The sequence below is a fragment of the Micropterus salmoides genome, unplaced genomic scaffold (genome assembly GCF_014851395.1).
Source record: "Micropterus salmoides isolate LMB-PRFRI ecotype aquatic unplaced genomic scaffold, ASM1485139v1 Ms_hic_scaffold_16, whole genome shotgun sequence".
Classification (NCBI taxonomy): domain Eukaryota; kingdom Metazoa; phylum Chordata; class Actinopteri; order Centrarchiformes; family Centrarchidae; genus Micropterus; species Micropterus salmoides.
Window position 1 is genome coordinate 28,457,831 of NW_024040707.1, and position 20,773 is coordinate 28,478,603.

The window sequence follows — 20,773 nt, forward strand, 5'->3', positions numbered from 1 at the left end:
GTGTGAGGGAGTCTGTGCTGCCACAAAGGTTTTAAATCTGAGCACATCTTCAGCTTATTGATTTTATCACTCTCGTAAACATACTGATGTTTATACAGAATGTAAAGGCTAACATTAGAATGAACCATTAGTCGTGTGTGTGTGTGTGTGTGTGTGTGTGTGTGTGAGAATAAAAAGGTGTTCCCAGTGGGTACTACTAAAGGAAAGAAGGCATCTGTGAGTCCAAAGATCAGCAAGGTTCCAGACGGCCCAAAGACAGACCAACTATCCGAATCACCAAATCCTGCCGACATACAGCCAGGGTAGGATGTTTTCATTTTTAAAAATACATGATTGTTTTCCTTACTGTCATCAATCTAATTGCTTGCTTTGTATCAAATATAATATCTAATTTGCTGGACTGTAATTTTCATCAATTAATATTATATAACCAAATATCAGACAGTAGTACTGCAAAAAGAGAATCCATTAAAAATTTAGGAAAAATTTTTTACATTCTCCCTGAAAGCTCTCTGTGTCTCTCTAAAACCAATTAATAAATTGGAGTTCTGAGATCCAACAACACTGAAAAAAGTTACACACAGAGCATGCTTGTACATTCCCTCTTCTTCCAGTACTTAAGTGATTTTATCAACATTCCCATTTCTTTTCATTTGAAGTTATCACACCATATATAGTATGATCTCAGTAGAGCTTGAAAACTTTGATGAAAGGGGCTTCATTGTGCAAGTGTGGGGAGAATTTATTGATGTGTTTAATTGAGTCTTTTCTTGTCAAGGTCACAGCAGTATGAAGAGGCCAGGGTCTCTCTGCTGTACTCCTTCACCCAACGCCACAGTGAATACACCGTTCCCTGCTTTGTGTCAGACGGAGCGCCTCCAGAGGAAGACCAACAGCCAACATGGAGGTAGCACAGAGTCAGCCTGTATACAGCTCTGTACAACACACTGTACACCCTGTCATGTCAGATTTCTGTCATGTTGTGTCTTTAATCTTTGGGACTTTCCCCGGAATTCCCAAAGTCCCTTTGCAATATTTTCATATAAATGCAGTCCTAAAACCTTAATATGAGCCGGTTGTTTTAAACCATGGCCCCATGAAAGCCTGTTCCAAATATAGGCAGGGTAGGGCTGGACAATAAAACAATAACAATAATCATCGCAATATCATTTTTTTCAATAACAATATAACAAATGTTCAATAAATATTCAATAAATGTTTGACTTTATTCACTTGAATCATACACAAATTATTTTTTTTATTTTGTGGGGGAAAAGGGACCAAAAAAAACTTTTACTTAATTTGACTCGTGCATATTTCTTGACAAAGATTTTATCATAATTATGTTCTACCTCAGATTTGTGAAGTGATTCACTGTTTAGCATCTTGTGTTGACCATAATTTAGAGTTTAAACCACAATTAACCATCAGGTTTCTTCAACTTCCACTCAAGAGCAAAAATCAGCCTTTAAAAAAGAAATAACGATTTGATACTTATCGTGATAATTATCGATATCGAAAAATATGAAAATCTTTATCGTGATAACATTTTTGGTCATGTCGTCCAGCCCTAAGGCAGGGTCAATTCAGTGATTTTAGCAAATAAAAGCCTGGGCTATTAATCAACGTTTTACGGTAGTAACATATCTTATCTTATACCATAGGGTCCTATGGGTCCTATGGCAAAAATAAGATGTTGGGACCCCTGTTGACCCCCTTCTTTTCATACATTGTGTATGTACCATTAAGTGCTAATTGCAGAGCATAAATGGCAACATTATATTTAATCCACAGAACCAGTAAAAATAGTAATAGGCACCCCTGGCTTGCTGTGTATCAATTTGTGTTGTAAAAAAAAAGAAGAAGATATTATTAAAGAATACACCTCTTGCAAATTAAAAGTAAAAGTAAATAAAAAGTATTTTTTTCAAAATGTCAAACTATTCCATTAAAGCCCTTAGCATGTCAGTAGATGTTGGTGTTTTAATACTGCATATTCCAAAATCTGGAAAACAAATATTCAGTTAATTATTTTACTACAAAATACATGGATATGCAGTAAATCTGGCCGGGGTTCCTGATGATCTGGGGTTACATGTAATGCAGTCTTGATATCAACTATGAATTCTGGAGCTGCATAGCATTTAGCAGCTTTAGCTTTCTTCTTATAGTACAGTTAGTATATGTGTGGTTACTAACTCTTAAAGGGCATTTTGTAGTTTTTAGCGGCCACTAGCGGTGCGGTTTTAAGATAGCCCTTATTTTTAAGAAAGTCCTTATAGGCAAGTTATGCCACTTGGCAGCCATCAGACCCTTACGTCAGTGGAACCACACGATTGGCTAAAATATGTTTCCCGCTTTGGCTGTTAAAAGCAGACCATTGGCTTTCTATCAGGAGGGGCGGGATAGCCCATAACCCATAGAGTTATGTTGAGGATGTGATTGAGTGGCGTGTCTCCTGCTGAGCTTAATCCGAGACACAACCGCTTTCATGCTCGGTTTCAGGCTCGGTTACTTCAACGCTTCCGGCTCAGAGGCAGATCAGCACTGGCTCTGTACCTTTCATACAACGCAGCAAGATGAGACAAGGAGGTGGAAACCAAAACTAACTGAAAACACTTATGATCAGGCAGAAATCTCAACACAAATCCACACACGGTAACTTCAGCACCACTGATAAAGTGCAGCTCACAGTCCCAAACACAACAGGCTGGCTTCAATTTTTAGATGTTTATATTGCAAAACTCTACCAGTTACGTTTACTCTCTGTCACAAACTGGCTACGACTCACAGTGCTGCACAGTCAAAACTGACACCACAATCCTCCCTCTGTAATAAGCCTAAATGGAAACATCTTCTAGAAAAATCCAGTGTTGGCTTCAAATGGACCTCTGCGCACTAACGCAGTCCTCATAAAGTCTGTTAAGACTGGGGGCCAATCTGCTGGGACATTTGGTGGAGCAGCAAATGACCCAGCACCCATTAGGGTATGAGCTGCTTGTGTCTAATGCTGGCTGTGCTCGTACTGGCTGAGGCTGGAGTTCTTGTACAGACTGATGATCCAGCATCTACTCTACTAAATTATAGATATTTTCTATATATTAATGTTATCAGCTCCATCAGGCCCATTCAAACTGGCTCCCCCAGGTTTCTTTCAATACCTTTTCAAATATAAAATACTATTTATAAAATGACTTGGCTGAAAATGTGATGCTTATTATTTACTGAGATGTGCATCCTTATTTCCCAGTCTGCCCCTAATCAACATTTTAATAGTCAATGTGAATCCACTGTATTCCATCTTGCATTAGTCAAGAGTTGTAACTAAACCTTGACTCAGAGACAGATATTCACAGTATTGTTTTCAAATGATGTGTGCCCATGCGGATTGGCATCACATCGTGTATTGTTTGGACTGGTCTGCACAGATGTTTCTTGCTGAAATGCACAAGTTTCATTTCTCACATGTGAATATACGCATTTTCATGCGTAACGCGGTTATCTTTTCTGAGCTGCAGTTTATAAACACCGTGACCTGTCTGCGTTTATCAAACGTAATAAATAGTTGTATTTCACTCTAACATTGGTCATACACAAAAGCTGGAAAGCAACCAAGACACAGACAGATAAGGGATGCCCTTCTCAGCTTGGTTAGCAGGACAGACAGAATAGATTCACTGCAGCTGCACATTAACATTATCTGCTGACATCAGACTTTGAGAGGAGAACACAAGTTTACCTGACTGCTGTTCCCACAGTTCACTCTCATAGAGTTTTTTCTCTTCTCGTGCCCAGAAGGATAGTCATTAACACTCGCTTTCACCTTTGACATGAGAGTGAGGCGGGCCCGCCCGGCTCTGCACGAGAGTGACTTGATTACTATTGATTCGCACCGAGTCGGCTTTATCAGTTTTACATTTGTTTTTCACTGCTGCTCCACTCAGGTTCGCTGCAGGCTTTTCTTTCTTATCATGCTAATAACAATGTAACGAGCTCTCGTGCTGAATGTAAGGAGTAAAAAGTTCTTTTTCGGCTTAGAAATGTAGGGAAGTGAAATTAAAAAGTTGCAACAACTAAAATACTCAAGTAAAGTACAGATACGGAAAAAAACTACTTAAGTACATTAACGAAGTGTTTGCACTTTTACACGTATTTACCCGTTATTTTCCACCTCTGACTGTTAAATCATTTCCTTTCAGGCTAAAATCAACTTTGACAAATACCGATGCAGAATAGTGGCTGTTCCAAGCAACAGCGAAAACAGGCGAATGCTTCATTTCTAAGTGAAGCTACAGCCTATTGACTATAAGGCAGTGAAAATTTACATTTATTAATAAGTAATTTCATTGAAGAACTACAAATAGCCCCTTTAAATAGCATGCTGATATGTGGAGATAATCTTGTTAATTGTAATCTTACTTTAATGAAAACCCAAGATTTCTGCTATGGCAAAAAATATCATCACTTTTACACTCTATGTATGGAACAGAGTAGTGATCACAGAGCTCAGCTGCCAGGCTTTTAACCAGAACAAAGAAATATGACCACATTACTCCTATTTTAGCTTCATTGGCTCCCAGTATGTTTTAGAATTGACTTTAAAATTGTATTGATTACTTTTAAAGCTCTTCATGGCCTCTCGCCTTGTTATATTTCTGAAATTTTAGTCCCATACACACCAACACGTACCTTGAGATCCTCGGGCAGAGGTCTGTTGTCTGTTCCAGAGTCTCGACTGAAAACTAAAGGGGACAGAGCGTTTGCTGTCAGGGCCCCGAGACTCTGGAACAGCCTGCCTGAGGAAATCAGGTCGGCTGAGTCAGTGAACTCTTTTAAGTCCCTTCTTAAAACATACTTTTACAGGAGAGCCTTTCCCAATCTTATTTGACTTTATTTTATCCCTTTTATTTTATTCTATTTTACTAATTTTATATTTATCTTAAACGTGTATTTTAGTCTTTTCAATGTTTTCATGCTTTTATCTTGTATTGTTTCTGTATTATTGATTTGGGGGTATTATTGTCTTTACACTTGTTAAAGCACTTTGTAACTTGTTTTTGAAAAGTGCTCTACAAATAAAGATTATTATTAACCTCGCTGTATATCCCGTCAATAGAAGAACAGGGTATTTAGCTTTAGTGGTAATAGCCAACATGTCTGAAGAGAACGTAAAGAACTCACGGATTACCACATGATAAAAACAGTATTTTACCCATGGCTTCTCACAGGTGATCCAACATAAAGAAACAGTCCCGTGACCTCTCTTTATAACCTATCTATGACCTCTTTGATTGGTTTATAACTGCAGCTGAAAAATCAGCATATAGGGGGGAGTTGTCTAATCTTGCGAGCTGGTGTAACTTTTGGAATAATCTTCAATTCAGCATTGGGGAAACAAAAGAGATGATCATAGTCTTCAATAGTGTGTATGGAATGGATGGTGATGGAACATTCCATACACCACTTAAAATTGCTGGGAAACAAGTTGGGATATGTCTTCTTTAGTCTTACTATAATCTCTGCTCATCATAATGAGACATTTTTGAGATCAAAACATTTCATGGAAAGTTATGGTCCAACACAATATCCACAATACATAAATATGTGTTCAGCTTGAATAAACGATAAACCTTTGGTATTTTAAGGTGCCTGCTATTTTTATATCAATAGTTATTTTAGTATATTGTCCTCACTGCTTTTATTTGTTTGAATTTTATGGGTTTTTTTATATGTCCATTAAGCTGTTGACTGCTGCCTGTCTTGTTTGTACTATAGCTCACCAAATTATTTTCCTAACAACTTCTGTTGTAATACCAATAAAATAAACTCAGCTCAAATCAACACAGGCTGACCAAATGGGAAAGGACTATTTTATCCTCAAGGATACAGAAACCAGACTGGTCGTGACAAAAAAATACTTTGCAGTCCAAATTTCATTCTCTTTTAAAATTAGGTTTTGTTTTGTCTGGATGCAGCAGTTATTATTGTGACCCCTGCTTTAGGCTGGTTTAGGCTTGAATTGCATTTGATAAATTTTTATCACTGAACACAAGTTTTTTTTTTTAGAATTGAGTCTGAATTAACATACTTTTTTAATTTAATTTTCTAATTTAATTTTTCTGATTTACAGTGCTGTAAAGAGTGTGAGCTGTTACCCATGCTGATTGTTTAATCGCTTGTCATGTACAATATCTCCACAGTCCCTTCAATACCCTTTATTTGAAGCTGCAGTGTCCTGCTGTACAGCCTCCTCTAGTGGTAATATCCAACAATGGACTCAATATCATAGACTTCCATCAGGTGGCAGTGGGTGAGTGATTTTGCTTGATGGTTCTTCACATACTGTAAGTGTTCACTTGTGTATTCTGTATTTATTTTTCTGTTGTATTTGTGTCTTCTATTTTCAGGAGAAAAAGTTATCAAGCGGTTTGTAGTTCAGAACATTTCAAAGGAATCTTTGGATGTATCCTTTCTCCAGCAAATATTGATCAGCTTGTCTAAGTAAAGTTTAACTCTTAAAACAAAATGTAAAACTATAGAACTCATGTTTCAAACTGCTAATGCAAATAGGTTTTCTATACCACTTACTATCACTCTTGATGGTGTCTGTGTTCAATACACACTTCATGATACCTGTACAAATGTTAAACATGCTATATGAAAAATGTACAACATTTGCACATACAGACTTAATCTTAAATGCAAGTACTAGAAAGACAGATAATTGTGCTGCATGTCCATTTTACTTTCAATACTTTGAGTAGTTGCATTCTATTCATGAATGAATATAATTAGCATGTAAAAGTCTTGCGATGCCCTATAGTGTGAGGTCTGCAGTCCCTCTTTAATATGTGTGTATTAAAGGGTCAGTTCAGAAATGTTTTTTTCTCATTTAGCACCAACAGATAGTTTAGGTTTTATTTGCCCAGGTTTTGAGGTATCAATTTCTGTGATTTCTGCCTCCATACATACAATACAGTTGAAGTCAATGGAATTTAGTATGTGGTGTTCACAGCAATGAAATATGAGTGGGGAAAATGAGAATGAAGGAGGCATATTTGTGCCATTTGAGAGCAGACAGTAGAGAGATGACATGAAATGAGGGGCGATCGGTAATGACATGCAACAAGTTCTCCAGAGTCAAACTGGGGAAGTTGCAGTTTATGGCCATCACCATCACCCAATCAGCAACTGGGGGCCCCCCTGTTAACTGTTTTTATATGGACTTGTGCTGAAAGTGTTTCTTTAAAAAATACTTCACAGAGTGTACTGTAGATATACAGAGTGTCAAGGACACTTCCTAGTACACTACCATTATTTATTATGACGGATAATACTACTACAAATAATAATAATCAACTTCAACACCACTGCTTTTCTTTGACCATTTCCAAGTTGAGGTCATCTGTGCTGGATATACATGGCCCTTTTTCCCTTCTGAATGCTCTCAGATGCATAAGACCTGGAGAAAAACACACTCTGGCACTGGCCTTTAGCCCATCTCTGGGGAAAAAGGTGGGTTAACAGTGTAGAATTTGCCATTGAGCACTTTGGAGTCTTTTTTTCTAGAACTTATGAGCATGCCATGAAGTTGAAGTATCCAAAATTGTCATTCCATATCAGTCTATTGATTTGTCTTCATCAAATCACATAAAAGATTTTGTAAAAGTATGAATATTGAGTAATACCTTACCCACCCACCCTCTGCTCTTCTGCAGTACTGTGAGACTCTGGAGGTGCACAGCCAGAAGATGACCCTGGAGATGACTCTGTGCGGGGAAGGTGTGGTCCCTGCTGTCACCTCCTCCCACCCTGGAGGTCTCCTTGACTTTGGCTACGTGTTGGAGAAGGAAAGCACCTCACAGGTCCTGAAGGTTAGTCAACATTGTGAAAACGGACAAGAAGAATCAGAAAGAAGTTACAACACTGTCTCCTCACAGCAAGGAGGTCGCGGGTTCAAACCCCGGTTGCCCCGGCCTTTCTGTGTGGAGTTTGCATGTTCTCCGCGTGGGTTCTCTCTGGGTGCTCCGGCTTCCTCCCACCGTACAACGACATGCGGACTAGGTTAATTGGTGACCCTAAATTGTCCTTTGGCGTGAGTGTGAGCGGTTGTTTGTCTGTGTGTGGCCCTGGGGTACACCCTGGACTGGCGACCTGTCCCAGGGTGTACCCCGCCTTTCGCCCGATGTCAGCCCCCCACGACCCTGTACGCAGGATAAGCGGTTGACAATGGATGGGTGGTTTTGAAGACATTTTCCGTGTTTCAATGTCAAATTTAAGGGCAGTTCTTAAAACACTCGAATCCAGACCTTAACAAGTGTGTTGACTGTTGATATTGACTGATTACCTTGATGCTTTTGAGGAACTTGGACCTGACATTAAGCCTTGTTTTGCCTGCAGCTGCAGAACCGCTCAGCTGTGGCTGTGGGTTTCAGGGTGCTGCTGGCCAGTCTCTCTCCCTCCAAGCCTCAGGGTGGAGCTGACAAGGTGGCCGTCCTGCTGGCCAGTTACATCAACTCTCAAGTCCAGCCTACTGTTGGTAAGATGTGATTAACACTGCAGTGCTTCACCTGACAACTTCAACTGCTTCAAGCTCTTAAACGAAAAAAGACAGAGCACTACATGTCCTTTCAACACCATTTCAACAGCATTTAGAACATTAGCTGTGTTTTCACCGCTGGAACTATACCCTGAAACTATTGCAACATACAGGTCGGTAGGACAAACCTAAAACGGCGTATTGGGGCCATTGTAGTGTTTTTTTTATTCCAAGAGAAAACTCAAAATTTCTGAGATTAAAGTGGTAAATTTACAGGCTAAAACCATGACTAAAACTCACAAATTTACAAGAAAAAAATCCTTGGATATTCTCAAAGATTAAAGTGGTTCATTTACAAGATAAATCTCACATATTTGAGGATAGATAAAAAGCCAACACACGTCCCTTAGTTCGGTTTCTTAGTCTGCTTGGTAAATGTAAATAAATAATTTTTGTTTGTGATGACAGTATTGTTTAGTGTAGTAACAGCTTTGTTCTTGTACAAAGTGCTTCAGGCACTGTGGATTTTTGATGTGTTCCATGACTTTTTCTATCCCCTTGACCTTCCGAACCAGCAGGATTTAATGTTAGCAAGGTAACTTTAGTTTATGTTCAAGATAAGAGATCAACGCTATAAGAGTACTGCCTACTGACCAATCAATTCACTTGGAAAATGGCATCACTATTCGTAGAAGATCCAGCTGACTGTTTTATATCCTGCTGTGTGTGTTGCGGGGCTGCTTTTGAATACCGATATCATCCTACAAAAGAGACTGAAGCATTAAAGCCTTGTACTTATACCGCTTTAAAATATTTTTATTTTTATTTTTTAATTGCTCCCAAGTCAGTTCCAAGACAGTCTGAGGCAAGAAATGGTTTAATTTTTCTTTTTATGTTAGGCTAAATATTATGAGCATATATTTTATTATTCAAATTAAGTTTAATATGAATTTGTTTATTATACTGTAACTTTAGGTTGCATTTATTTTCACATTATAAAGACTGGTCATGTAACACCATCCTTTTGCTATTTGAGTGCAGGTAAATTTTGAGTTACAGTCTTTTGACCACTATTTGAGCACTTTTTATACCCTGAATGATTTTTCGTTTCTTCACACTGAGCTGAAAGAATAAGGTTAAATAGTCATACAAGTAGGGTGACCAGATGGGAATAGGTGAAATTAGGGACAGGGAAGTTGGGGGTGGGGGTGGCCTCCAGTATATTACATTCAGTGTCAACGAACAGTAAAACCATTAACACATCAATGTCCAAACTCAATGCTAAAATGTGTTGTTTTTGTTGATGAAGTCAACTGTCTGTCAGGGATTTGTGTGTGGTGAAGCAGGTTGTAGGACCCAAACGCAGGACACAGAGCGGAGCAGGCTGAGTTCAGGAAATCCAAAATTACACAATCCAACACAAACAGGGTAATCCAACAGAAAAATCCAGAAACAGGTCAAAATCCAAAAGACTGACGGGGGATAAGCAGAACGAGACTGAGCAGACGAGCAAACAGCACACTGTAATGACCAGACAAAGGCTAAACAGAAACACCAGGTATATATACACAGGGACTAACGAGCAGGGTGGGAGCAACACAGGTGACAGACATGAGACTAACGAGACACAGGCAGGCAGGGAAAGAAGAGAGGGGAGAACAGAGAGACAGCCAGGCAGAGTGATACTTGAGGGAACAGACATGACACAGGTTACTGAACACATAACAGATCGAGACGAATAAATATAAACGAATCAAGACACAAGCAGACACATCCCCACTAAACTAACACCAACAAGGAACACAAACTGAAGATATGTAAGACACTGAACTGGGAACTAAGGCATCAAGAAGACAGACATGAGTGACAGACAGATTGTTGCACTTGCCCTAATGTGTTTCATCTGTGTCTCGTTATCTTTACCTTTGTCACTTCAAAGGGCTGGGCAATATTGACCAGAAAGTCATTTTACTTCATTCTCCACCTTATTTAAGTGTCACTCACTTACTAAATCTTTCCATTCAGTTCTCTTCACACTCACAGACCTAACGTACCTCTGCTGCAAACATGTCAGCGTGCCCCGCTTCTTTCCGTCTCTCTCTCTCCCTGTATGTGAATGTATGTCTGCTCCGGTGACTTTCTCTATCAGTAGTAGGCTACGTTGTATAAAGTCGCCAAAAAAACAACAACTTCTGGACTTTTCCACCCGCAATTCTGTTCACAGCAGCAGCTGAGACGCATGTTGAGGTGGCGTGTTGACGACATAGTATATCAAAACGAAACCAACGTGGTAGCTAACGAATGATATCTGACTGGTGTGTTCACCGTCGCTTTACCTGGTCCACGCTTGTAAAATATCCACCGTGTCGTGACTTATAATGTAATAACTCTGTGTTTCTCTGATAAATGCTACAGTGCGTTGCCAAATAAACCTGGGCGAAAGGTTTCTTTTTAAAAGCTAGGTTTTCAGCAATGTAAACCATCACTGAGCCACACCATGTTGTTAGAGAGTCTGTGACGCAGAGGGAGGGGAAGTGTGGGGCTGTGTGGTGGGGGAGAGAGTCGCAAACGCTGGCAGGACTTTAAGGAGATAAGATATTAATTAACTCAACATCAAATTAAATTGGTATAAACAGTCTGATTTTATATCTCTTTTGAAATTATATCGGCATACCTCATTATACCGATATATCACCCAGGCCACTTATTAATCAGTAATTGTCCAACCTGTGTTTCCCTGTGTTTTTGGAGTTCTACCTGTTTGGATTTATGGATTTTTACGTGTACAATTCTGGATTAATATAGCTTTATTTTGGACCGCCTGCCTCCCCACACCTCCACCTTGTATAAATAAACTTTGTAAAACCGCTTTATCCATGTACCTATCTGGTTTATACAGCTGGGCTTAATCACAGAACATTTCTGAGTTTGTTTCTTGCAAATTTCTGATTTTATAATCTCAGAGAATATCAGAGTTTCGTTCTCCTAAATTTATGTGTTTTATCTCTTAAATATGTCTTTGTTTTTTTTCTGTAAATTTGTGAGTTTTATCTCGTATATTCTCCACTTTAATCTCAGAGAATATCTACAACAACAAATGCAAAAACTTCCAGGACACAAGGGCTCACTGAATGGGTTGATGAGTATGAAAAGGACTTGAATGGCCTTCATAGTCACCAGTTCTGAATCCAAGAAAGACACACAAGAATGACATTTATCTTTACAGTAGGTCCCACAGTCTTGGAGAATCTATGACAATGAGCACTGAAGCTGTTCTAGATCCTCATCGTGGCCCCACGTTTTTTTAAGAGGCTCTATGTTGTTTTTTCCTTCAATTCATCACAATACATAAACAGTTGTATATATATATATTTCTGGAAAGATACAGTACATTGATATCAGCTTAGATATATAATTATTGGTGTATATGTCAGCTCATAAGTAAAAAGAAATAGTACAGATATGCAAAAGTAGGTTTAAGGTAATTTAGAAACAGTGTCACCATTACAAACTGTGTCCACCAGAGAGCACTGGTAAGATGATTTTTCAACTGTATGCATCTTAGTGACAATACAAAAATGAATAATGTTTGTGTACATTAGGTGTTTATGTAAAAAAAAAAATGTTTCTTGATACCTATATCGTTTTGTCATCAGATTTCTTTTAACAATCCACTATTAATTGGGCTACAGTAAATATTTTGTAACTCTAATCAGTGTGGAGGTGTAATTTTCCATCTTTTTGCTCTGAGTTGAGCAACTGCTGATTACTACTATTACAACAAAAGCATCACAGCTGTTATGGAAAGACAAGACAGGTTTTTTTCACCAAAATTCCTTATGGACTATCATGAATATAGCATAGGTATGTATAATATGATAGCTGCCTCATAAATAACACTGATCCGAATAAGCAACATTTGGACCACAACTGTGGAATCTGACATCAAACCCATTGAAGTTACATGGACACTACTTTCACATTTATTACAAGCTATGTAAAAAATAAAATTAATTCTTAACAGCAGTACTAGTAGTATAAGTTACAGCAGGAGACATACAGGTGCTGGTCATATAATTAGAATATCATCAAAAAGTTGATTTATTTCAGTAATTCCATTCAAAAAGTGAAACTTATATTATATTCATTCATTACACACAGACTGATATTTCAAATATTTATTTCATTTAATTGTGATGATTAAAACTGACAACTAATGAAAATCCCAAATTCAGTATCTCCGAAAATTAGAATATTACTTAGGACCAATACAAAAAAAGGATTTTTAGAAATGTTGGCCAACTGAAAAGTATGAACATGAAAAGTATGAGCATGTACAGCACTCAATACTTAGTTGGGGCTCCTTTTGCAGCAATGCGGCGTGGCATGGAGTCCATCAGTCTGTGGCACTGCTCAGGTGTTATGAGAGCCCAGGTTGCTCTGATAGTGGCCTTCAGCTCTTCTGCATTGTTGGGTCTGGCGTATCGCATCTTCCTCTTCACAATACCCCATAGATTTTCTATAGGGTTAAGGTCAGGCGAGTTTGCTGGCCAATTAAGAACAGGGATACCATGGTCCTTAAACCAGGTACTGGTAGCTTTGGCACTGTGTGCAGGTGCCAAGTCCTGTTGGAAAATGAAATCTGCATCTCCATAAAGTTGGTCAGCAGCAGGAAGCATGAAGTGCTCTAAAACTTCCTGGTAGACGGCTGCGTTGACCTTGGACCTCAGAAAACAGAGTGGACCAACACCAGCAGATGACATGGCACCCCAAACCATCACTGACTGTGGAAACTTTACACTGGACTTCAAGCAACGTGGATTCTGTGCCTCTCCTCTCTTCCTCCAGACTCTGGGACCTTGATTTCCAAAGGAAATGCAAAATTTACTTTCATCAGAGAACATAACTTTGGACCACTCAGCAGCAGCCCAGTCCTTGGGATTTGTTTCACAATCCTCTCCAGGGTGCGGTTATCCCTATTGCTTGTACACTTTTTTCTACCACATCTTTTTCCTTCCCTTCGCCTCTCTATTAATGTGCTTGGACACAGAGCTCTGTGAACAGCCAGCCTCTTTAGCAATGACCTTTTGTGTCTTGCCCTCCTTGTGCAAGGTGTCAATGGTCGTCTTTTGGACAGCTGTCAAGTCAGCAGTCTTCCCCATGATTGTGTAGCCAACAGAACTAGACTGAGAGACCATTTAAAGGCCTTTGCAGGTGTTTTGAGTTAATTAGCTGATTAGAGTGAACCTTTTCCACCATATTCTAATTTTCTAATTCTAATTCTAATTTTCTCTAGATTTCTGAGATTTTGGGGTTTTCTTTAGTTGTCAGTTATAATCATCAAAATTAAAAGGAATGAACACTTGAAATATATCAGTCTGTGTGGAATTAATGTATACATTATACAAGTTTCATTTTTTGAATGGAATTACTGAAATAAATCAACTTTTTGATGATATTCTAATTATATGACCAGCACCTGTAGTAGCAGCATGGCATGCCTTTTGTATCCTGCACAGGAACCCAGAACTACAGCGGGCTGAGTGTGTTCAGTGTGGTGCCAATAGAGGGCAGCATTGCTCCAGGACAGAGCCAGGACATCACTGTAACCTTTCAGCCTGACCACCCATCTGTCAACTATTCTGACATACTAACCATAGAACTCACGAATAAGGTCAGCATTATGCCACTCATGATTTGAACATTTCTTCACTCAACCTGACCTTGGCCTTAATCACTGGTTTAAAAGTCATCACAGGGTTCAGGCAAAATGCTGTCCTCCTAATGTGCTCTTATTATCCAAATGTACTTATTGCATGTGTGCCCTCTATTCACTTTGGTCTTCATTATATAACCCTGTGCCATTTCTGTCTCTCAGAGTAAAGTGTGTATGATGGATCTGAAGGGTGCAGCTTCTTCAAATAACATGTATCTATATGGAGGAGACCTGTTGACAGTGCCCGTTGAATCTCTCCTCCCTCCGCTGATAACCAGTCAACCTCAGCTCACAGGTATCAAAGCCTCTGTTTTTATCTCTTCTGCAGGATCATCTACCTCTGGTATGATGGACATGTAGTTTAATGGAACACGGGAATACAACAGATGAACACGACACTGGATATGTATGGAAATTATCAATGGAAAAAGATACAAGTTCAAACATATTATCTACAATACTGAAGACAGGGAAGATAAACAAGAGAAAATAAAGATAAGGAATAACTTCCAGACACATTCCTTAGTTTATGTGAGCATAGACAGGGTATGGGATGCAGTAATGTATGCTAATCATAGCATGCTGACAGCCAATGTTCTTGTCACCAGCATTCAGATCATGTTCCACCACAAAATCCATGGTTGAAAACAGACACACCTCCTAGACACAGTTACTGTACATGTGGCTAAATCAAAAAGTTGTGTTGGTGCATTAAAATAATGTCAGCAGATGGATAAGAGCCTGAGCTTTGCTATAATTGTTTCAAAGGAAGGACTCCTGTAGGAAAATGAGATCTTAGGTTGAATCTGAAAGACACACTCTAGATCTAGTTTTCTAAGGGTGTTCATCTCAAATGTCATTCTGTTTGATGTTGTTGTATCAGATCATTTCTGTGTTTTCTTTGATCTGTCTACCAAAAATCAACATTAGATATGAAACTTTTTGAAAGTACATTAAGGAGAATATCAGGACACTGTTTATGGAAGCCATCAAATCTTCGCCCTGACTTCGGCACACCTGCAGACAATCACTTACACAGCACACAGACACAAGATGAGCGGAAGGACGGGAAAGAGTGCTGAAGAGGACGTCCCAGGGTCGGATGTAACTGTCACATTACTGTTGTGTGGTATCATGTTAAGTACAATTTATAGTTTCGGCATTGGCATGGCTGCAAGAGTTCGTATGATGCAAACTTTGCCATCTGCCCATCTCCGCAACAGTCCGTGTGTAGCCCAAGATTTATGTCCACGCAAACCTAATGTGCCAAGAAACGTGTGAACATGTGTGTGTATGCAAACACCCAATGTAGTCTAAACAGAACCATGTGCACATCCGCTATCCGTACCCATTTTAAAATGCAGATTGATTGAAAAATGTGTAGCATGCATTTGAAAACAGTCAGCAAATGGTACACATGATTTATAGTTGGATTTTAGGAACTAATGAATGAAATAAAGGGCATGTCTGTACCAAATTTCATGACAATCCATCTAGTAGTTGCTGAGACATTTTACAAAAACCACAAATGTGAAACTCATGGCGCTGGAGGAAAAATCAAGGGATCACCAAAGTCAATATGATGAATCCTGTGTGGACCATTAAAATCTGTACAGAATTTCATTCAATTTTCATCCAATAACAGATATTTCTGTCTGGACCAAGGTGTTGGACCAGACATTTCCATCCCCAGAGCCATGCCACTACCATTGCTAAAATTCAATAAATTTCTAAATCACTCAATTGTTTGCAAAATGCTAAGCTGGGATACAAATGAACTATGCCAGCAAATTCCATTGACTCAGGTCTGGCAGGCATTAAAGTGAAGTGAAAGCATGTATGATTTGTAGTAAATGGGCTAAAAACCTGCAACACTGCTCATTTGGTCCTCTCTGTCTAGCAGAGTCGGAGGTGATAGAAAAGCCTATTATGCCTGTGCTGGTGACGCTGCGAGCCAGATGCAGCACAGGAGCCATCACACCTGCAGTGAGGGAGCTGCAAGTGGGCTGTATCCACTCCACACAGCCCAGTAAGAAGGTACTGTGACGTCATCAGATAGTGATAGCTTATATATATTGAACAACACAGGGAGTAGGTTTACTCAGATGTGCAACTGACTGCTACCACATGTTCCATCAAGTACACTGAGATGCATCATAAGAGTTATTTAAGAAAGGGTATATTAATTACAGCTACCCTGTGAAGTATTTTAACCCATTTTGTGGGACTATATTACACTGTCAATATGATGATCTGACTCCTCTATATCTGCATTTTTAGGGCCTCTAAAAACCAATTAATACATTATTAATACAGTAGTAGTTACAGTAGTATCAATAAAAAAACTAATTCTCTTATAAAACATTTCAAAATATTTTGTTTTTCAACATGAGTAATTGGCAAAATCAGACAGACAAAACACAATTATTTCTCAATTATAAAATCAAAAGTTCTGAGGGCAGCATATGCTCCAAACCATTTTTTAAAGTAAAGAATTGGTTAAAAAAGTAGATATATCGACAGCTATCAACTATCTGTCTGTTTGGACTAATCATCTTTTCTCTGTTTTTTCCAGAGTGTTGAGTTTCACTGGGATAACGTGGGGTCCCTGCAGCAGCAGGGCTTCAGTGTGGAGCCCAGCAAAGGCACTGTGGAGGCAGGCCACAAACGCACCATCACTGTCACATGGACTCCTCAAAGTGGATACAAGGTGAGGAAGAGATTATTTTTTCACTATCATTGATTTGGTAAAAGAACCTTCACAGAAGAATGTGTGTGTTTGCATAAATCAGTAACAACTCAAACAAGAGTATATGGGGGTTTTGTTTACAAAATATGCAGTTTATAGCAAATGCAGTGTTCTTCTATTAATCTGCTGGCCATTGTCACAAACTTGAAAATTAGTTGATGAGGCCATCAAAAGGTCTAATCATCTTTACGTATATGTTTCACCTTTTCTTAGCATTTTCCACTCTGATTGTGTTTGTGTGTGTGTTTGTGTGTGTGTTTCAGCCCTATGAGGTGGTGCAGACATGTGTAACTCTTATCTTGAAGGGGGATGAGACGAATGCTTACAGAGTCACCCTGATGGCTTTGGTCTCCACAACTGCTGACTGATGCCGGCCAGCGGGAAATCTGCTCACACACACATTCATGTGGCCAACATTAACAAATTAACTGATGATTTATGACTATAATCTAATTATTAAAGAATTCACTAAGTATTTCACCAAAAATGTTTAAATAAGGCTACAGATTATTATATCAATGAGGGTTTTTTTTTTCATACTTTGACGAGACAGCAGGTATCCTCTGCAAGTCAGACACAAACACTATTCTCCTAATCGTGGGCTCAAAATCTCATATAGCAGGCAAAATAAAAACAAGTCTAACAAATTAGATAACGAATCAAGCATCTCATCATTGTATTTGTATCGTTTGTTCATCAATTCATTTTAACCATTAATGCATTTTAAATTCATTATTAATTAATGCACAGCTGTAATGCAACAGAATACAATATGTAGTCATCATTTAATATAATATAATATAAATAGCACTGAGAAAAGAGTGCAGCTACCATAGGGGTATTTATTTATTTACAAAATATAATCTATGTAAATATAGATAATGTAGTCAAGAGTCTGACTTTACAGTAAATCCTACATACATACAAGGAGAAATAATGAATGAATGATTGTGCTGTTTCTGTTCAGTTTGTGGTTTTATTCAGGAAACCAAACATTAAACATTTCGATCACAGTTTGTACTTAAAGGGCAGAATGCTAATACAGCAATGCTGGAAAGCATAAAACAGTAAATCAGTTGATACCACTGCAACAGAATCGCATCACATTACAACATTTCGACAGGAAACATTAAGGAAACAAGGCATCGCAGTAGTGATCGCCTGCATAATATTGTATACAAAAACAGAAAGTTTAACAGACATATGTTGGTGATTTAGTGACCTGTATGTTAAGGAATATGCTTTTGAGCTTGTACTCAAATGAGGTGGCTGTATTCTGAGGACTAAGCATGTGATTTAGTAGCACAGTATTTTGCCTTTAAAAGTAAGAATTTATCGAGTCAGTTTAGCTCTTTGAATTCAAATTTTTCATAGTGAAAAGTGAGCCAAAGCAATTGTAAAAAATCTGTATTACTGTTCCTATGTTATACTTAAAATTATGACAAGGCTATAAAGCCCTGGCTACCAACCATGACCCCATACTTGAGGACCAAACTTTGATGGTTTGTGATGCCTTGAACAACAGGAATTCCTTTCCAAATAGACGTGAGAGTGTTGCTTTCAACGCAGAGGAAGAGTAACAACAAAAGTCCTCATATTAAAAGTAGTTCTAAATGGGTTTTCACTGCTAACACGGTCCTACAGCCCATTTATTCATGCACCTGACTGTAGAACCTAATTCCACCAGCAGGGGATGAATGTAATGCCAAGTAAGCAGCTGTGTTATATCATGGTTATGGGTGTGTCAGCTGATGTAAGCCAGCAGTATACAGTAGGACATACTGTGGCACTGTTGGTACTGTACCCATTAAGTGAAAGGAGTTCACACTGCGACACAGAATAGGCAGAGATTAATATAGATGAATGATGCACAATGCTGGTAGTTTTGTATATAACTAAGCAGAAAGGCTGGGACGACCGAGTAATAGTGGTCGTATCAATAACAGCGGTAGTAATCTTAGTCATAGACTGATAATTATTATTATTTTCTATAAGCTATATCAGCTCTTGGCAGCTTTGATATGATTTGAAAATGTTAGTGCCAGTGTCACTTTTCAAAAACCCATAGGTTAGGATAAAGTTAGACTTGAATGGATGTCAAGGCTCTGTGTAAATTGCCTATTTATCTTTGAACATGCTGATTGTGACTAGGTAATCCAGCATGCAGTTATGTGTAAGCATTTTACAATTCTGAGTTTGATCATTTCATACTCCAAAACCAAAGAGATAATTATAAAAAATAAAGTATTCAGCATAGCACCCCAGCATTCTTTCACACAAGGTGCAAAAGGTGGAAAGAGCATTTAGACCATCATAGAACATTAAATATGTCCATTTAAATAGGTAGATTAGCAGCGCCACCAAAGAGTTTTACAAACGCTGCTGAATAAAATCCTTGTCTTTCATCTTGTGGACAAAACTCAGTAGCTGGTAAGCTGATTGTCAATGAAGATCAAAATAAATTTGACCTGATTTTGAACATTATGGAGATCACTTCTATTCAGAAGGCCTGTGGTATGGGCCCTGGTATTGTTGCACTTACAATTACCTGCCACTAGGAGCCCTTAATGTCTCCACTGGCCCTCCAGTGGTTATGAAATTCCTGGAATGTCATGGAATTTAAAGTGGAGTGTATTATGGCAAGGTGACTTTAATAGGACTGAAGAATAACTTGTTTTCTAACTAGTTACATCCGCCTTGTTTCTAACACACACAAATCCATTAAATCATCGCTAGGTAACAGTGATCTGCACAAAAAGATGAGAAAATACCTGCACACTGCTATATCATTCCAAATTCTTCTTAGATTGCAAAAATATAAAGTTTTCAACTATTAAAAACAATTATTACTCTTACTGGATAGCAAGGTTTACAAGAAAACATTAAACATAACAACCAACAATCTCCATTTTTAAATACAAAATAGCTTATTATTTTTTACAAATTACAAATTATTCAACACACAATCTATAAAAATCTCTTAAATCTTAATATTAAGAAACTAGTCTTGAAGCCATTTCTATACAGTTCACTGAATAACATTTGTTCTCATAAAACAGGAATTTTAAGTAAGTAATTATTAAAAGATGGATATAAAATACACACTCTTTCATATACATTTAATCCAAAATGAAGAGTTCATGGTACAAACGAAAATAGTCTTTGGTGTCTATTTACACATTAGACTCAAATCAGGTGATTGCTCCACATACATAATTGTGTAGTGAAACCATCACAATGCACACACACTACTATATGTGATAGAGTCCTAATGGTTGCCAACTCTAGGCCTGTGAATGTGAACAGCAGATGTCAGTAATACCTCAAAACGGACCAATAGGATCTGACCTCTCTCAGAGATGCATGCTGTAAGCATTTATCAGAGATTGCAGGAGATTATGCTAAATCAGATTACTGTACCCCAACCTGCCTATAAAAAGCAAGGTCATTATGAGCTTAGCCTCGTGTAATGTCACTCGTTTTATGAAATGTATGAGATCATATTAGGCAATGTTTGTGTTGCCATTTTGCCTCTTTTTCTAATCTGATTTCTCCTCTGATCTCTCGCTAATACTGTGAGATAGTGCTACTTACAGTCCCTGTTCTGCTGCTGGGAGGTCTCTGTGTGCTTGTCTATCTGCCTGTATGTGAGTGAATACAACCCAGAGAGTGAAAATGCTCATAAAAGTCAACTTGCCCGGAGGCCATGTCCATGTAAAGTATTCCATTTATGTACAGTTACTACATTAAAACATATCAGATCATCGTA

At 38.4% G+C, this 20,773-nt stretch overlaps 1 protein-coding gene across 8 annotated transcripts in view; it reads left to right on the forward strand.

Annotated features, from left to right (window-relative positions):
• The window catches only part of cfap74 (cilia and flagella associated protein 74), a 74,675-nt gene extending 53,902 nt beyond the window's left edge, over positions 1-20,773 (forward strand). For 3 of the 8 annotated variants that reach the window (XM_038723234.1, XM_038723236.1, XM_038723240.1), the window contains 12 exons: positions 169-302; positions 779-907; positions 6,201-6,310; positions 6,408-6,463; positions 7,396-7,515; positions 7,719-7,874; positions 8,401-8,539; positions 14,059-14,213; positions 14,418-14,550; positions 16,156-16,292; positions 16,831-16,965; positions 17,268-20,773. In XM_038723234.1, the coding sequence (XP_038579162.1) occupies positions 169-302; positions 779-907; positions 6,201-6,310; positions 6,408-6,463; positions 7,396-7,515; positions 7,719-7,874; positions 8,401-8,539; positions 14,059-14,213; positions 14,418-14,550; positions 16,156-16,292; positions 16,831-16,965; positions 17,268-17,372 (1,509 nt within the window). In that variant the 3' untranslated portion in view covers positions 17,373-20,773. Of the gene's footprint in view, positions 1-168; positions 303-778; positions 908-6,200; positions 6,311-6,407; positions 6,464-7,395; positions 7,516-7,718; positions 7,875-8,400; positions 8,540-14,058; positions 14,214-14,417; positions 14,551-16,155; positions 16,293-16,830; positions 16,966-17,267 lie in introns of those variants that run through there. The other 5 variants (XM_038723235.1, XM_038723241.1, XM_038723238.1 and 2 more) reach the window with 4 other exon arrangements.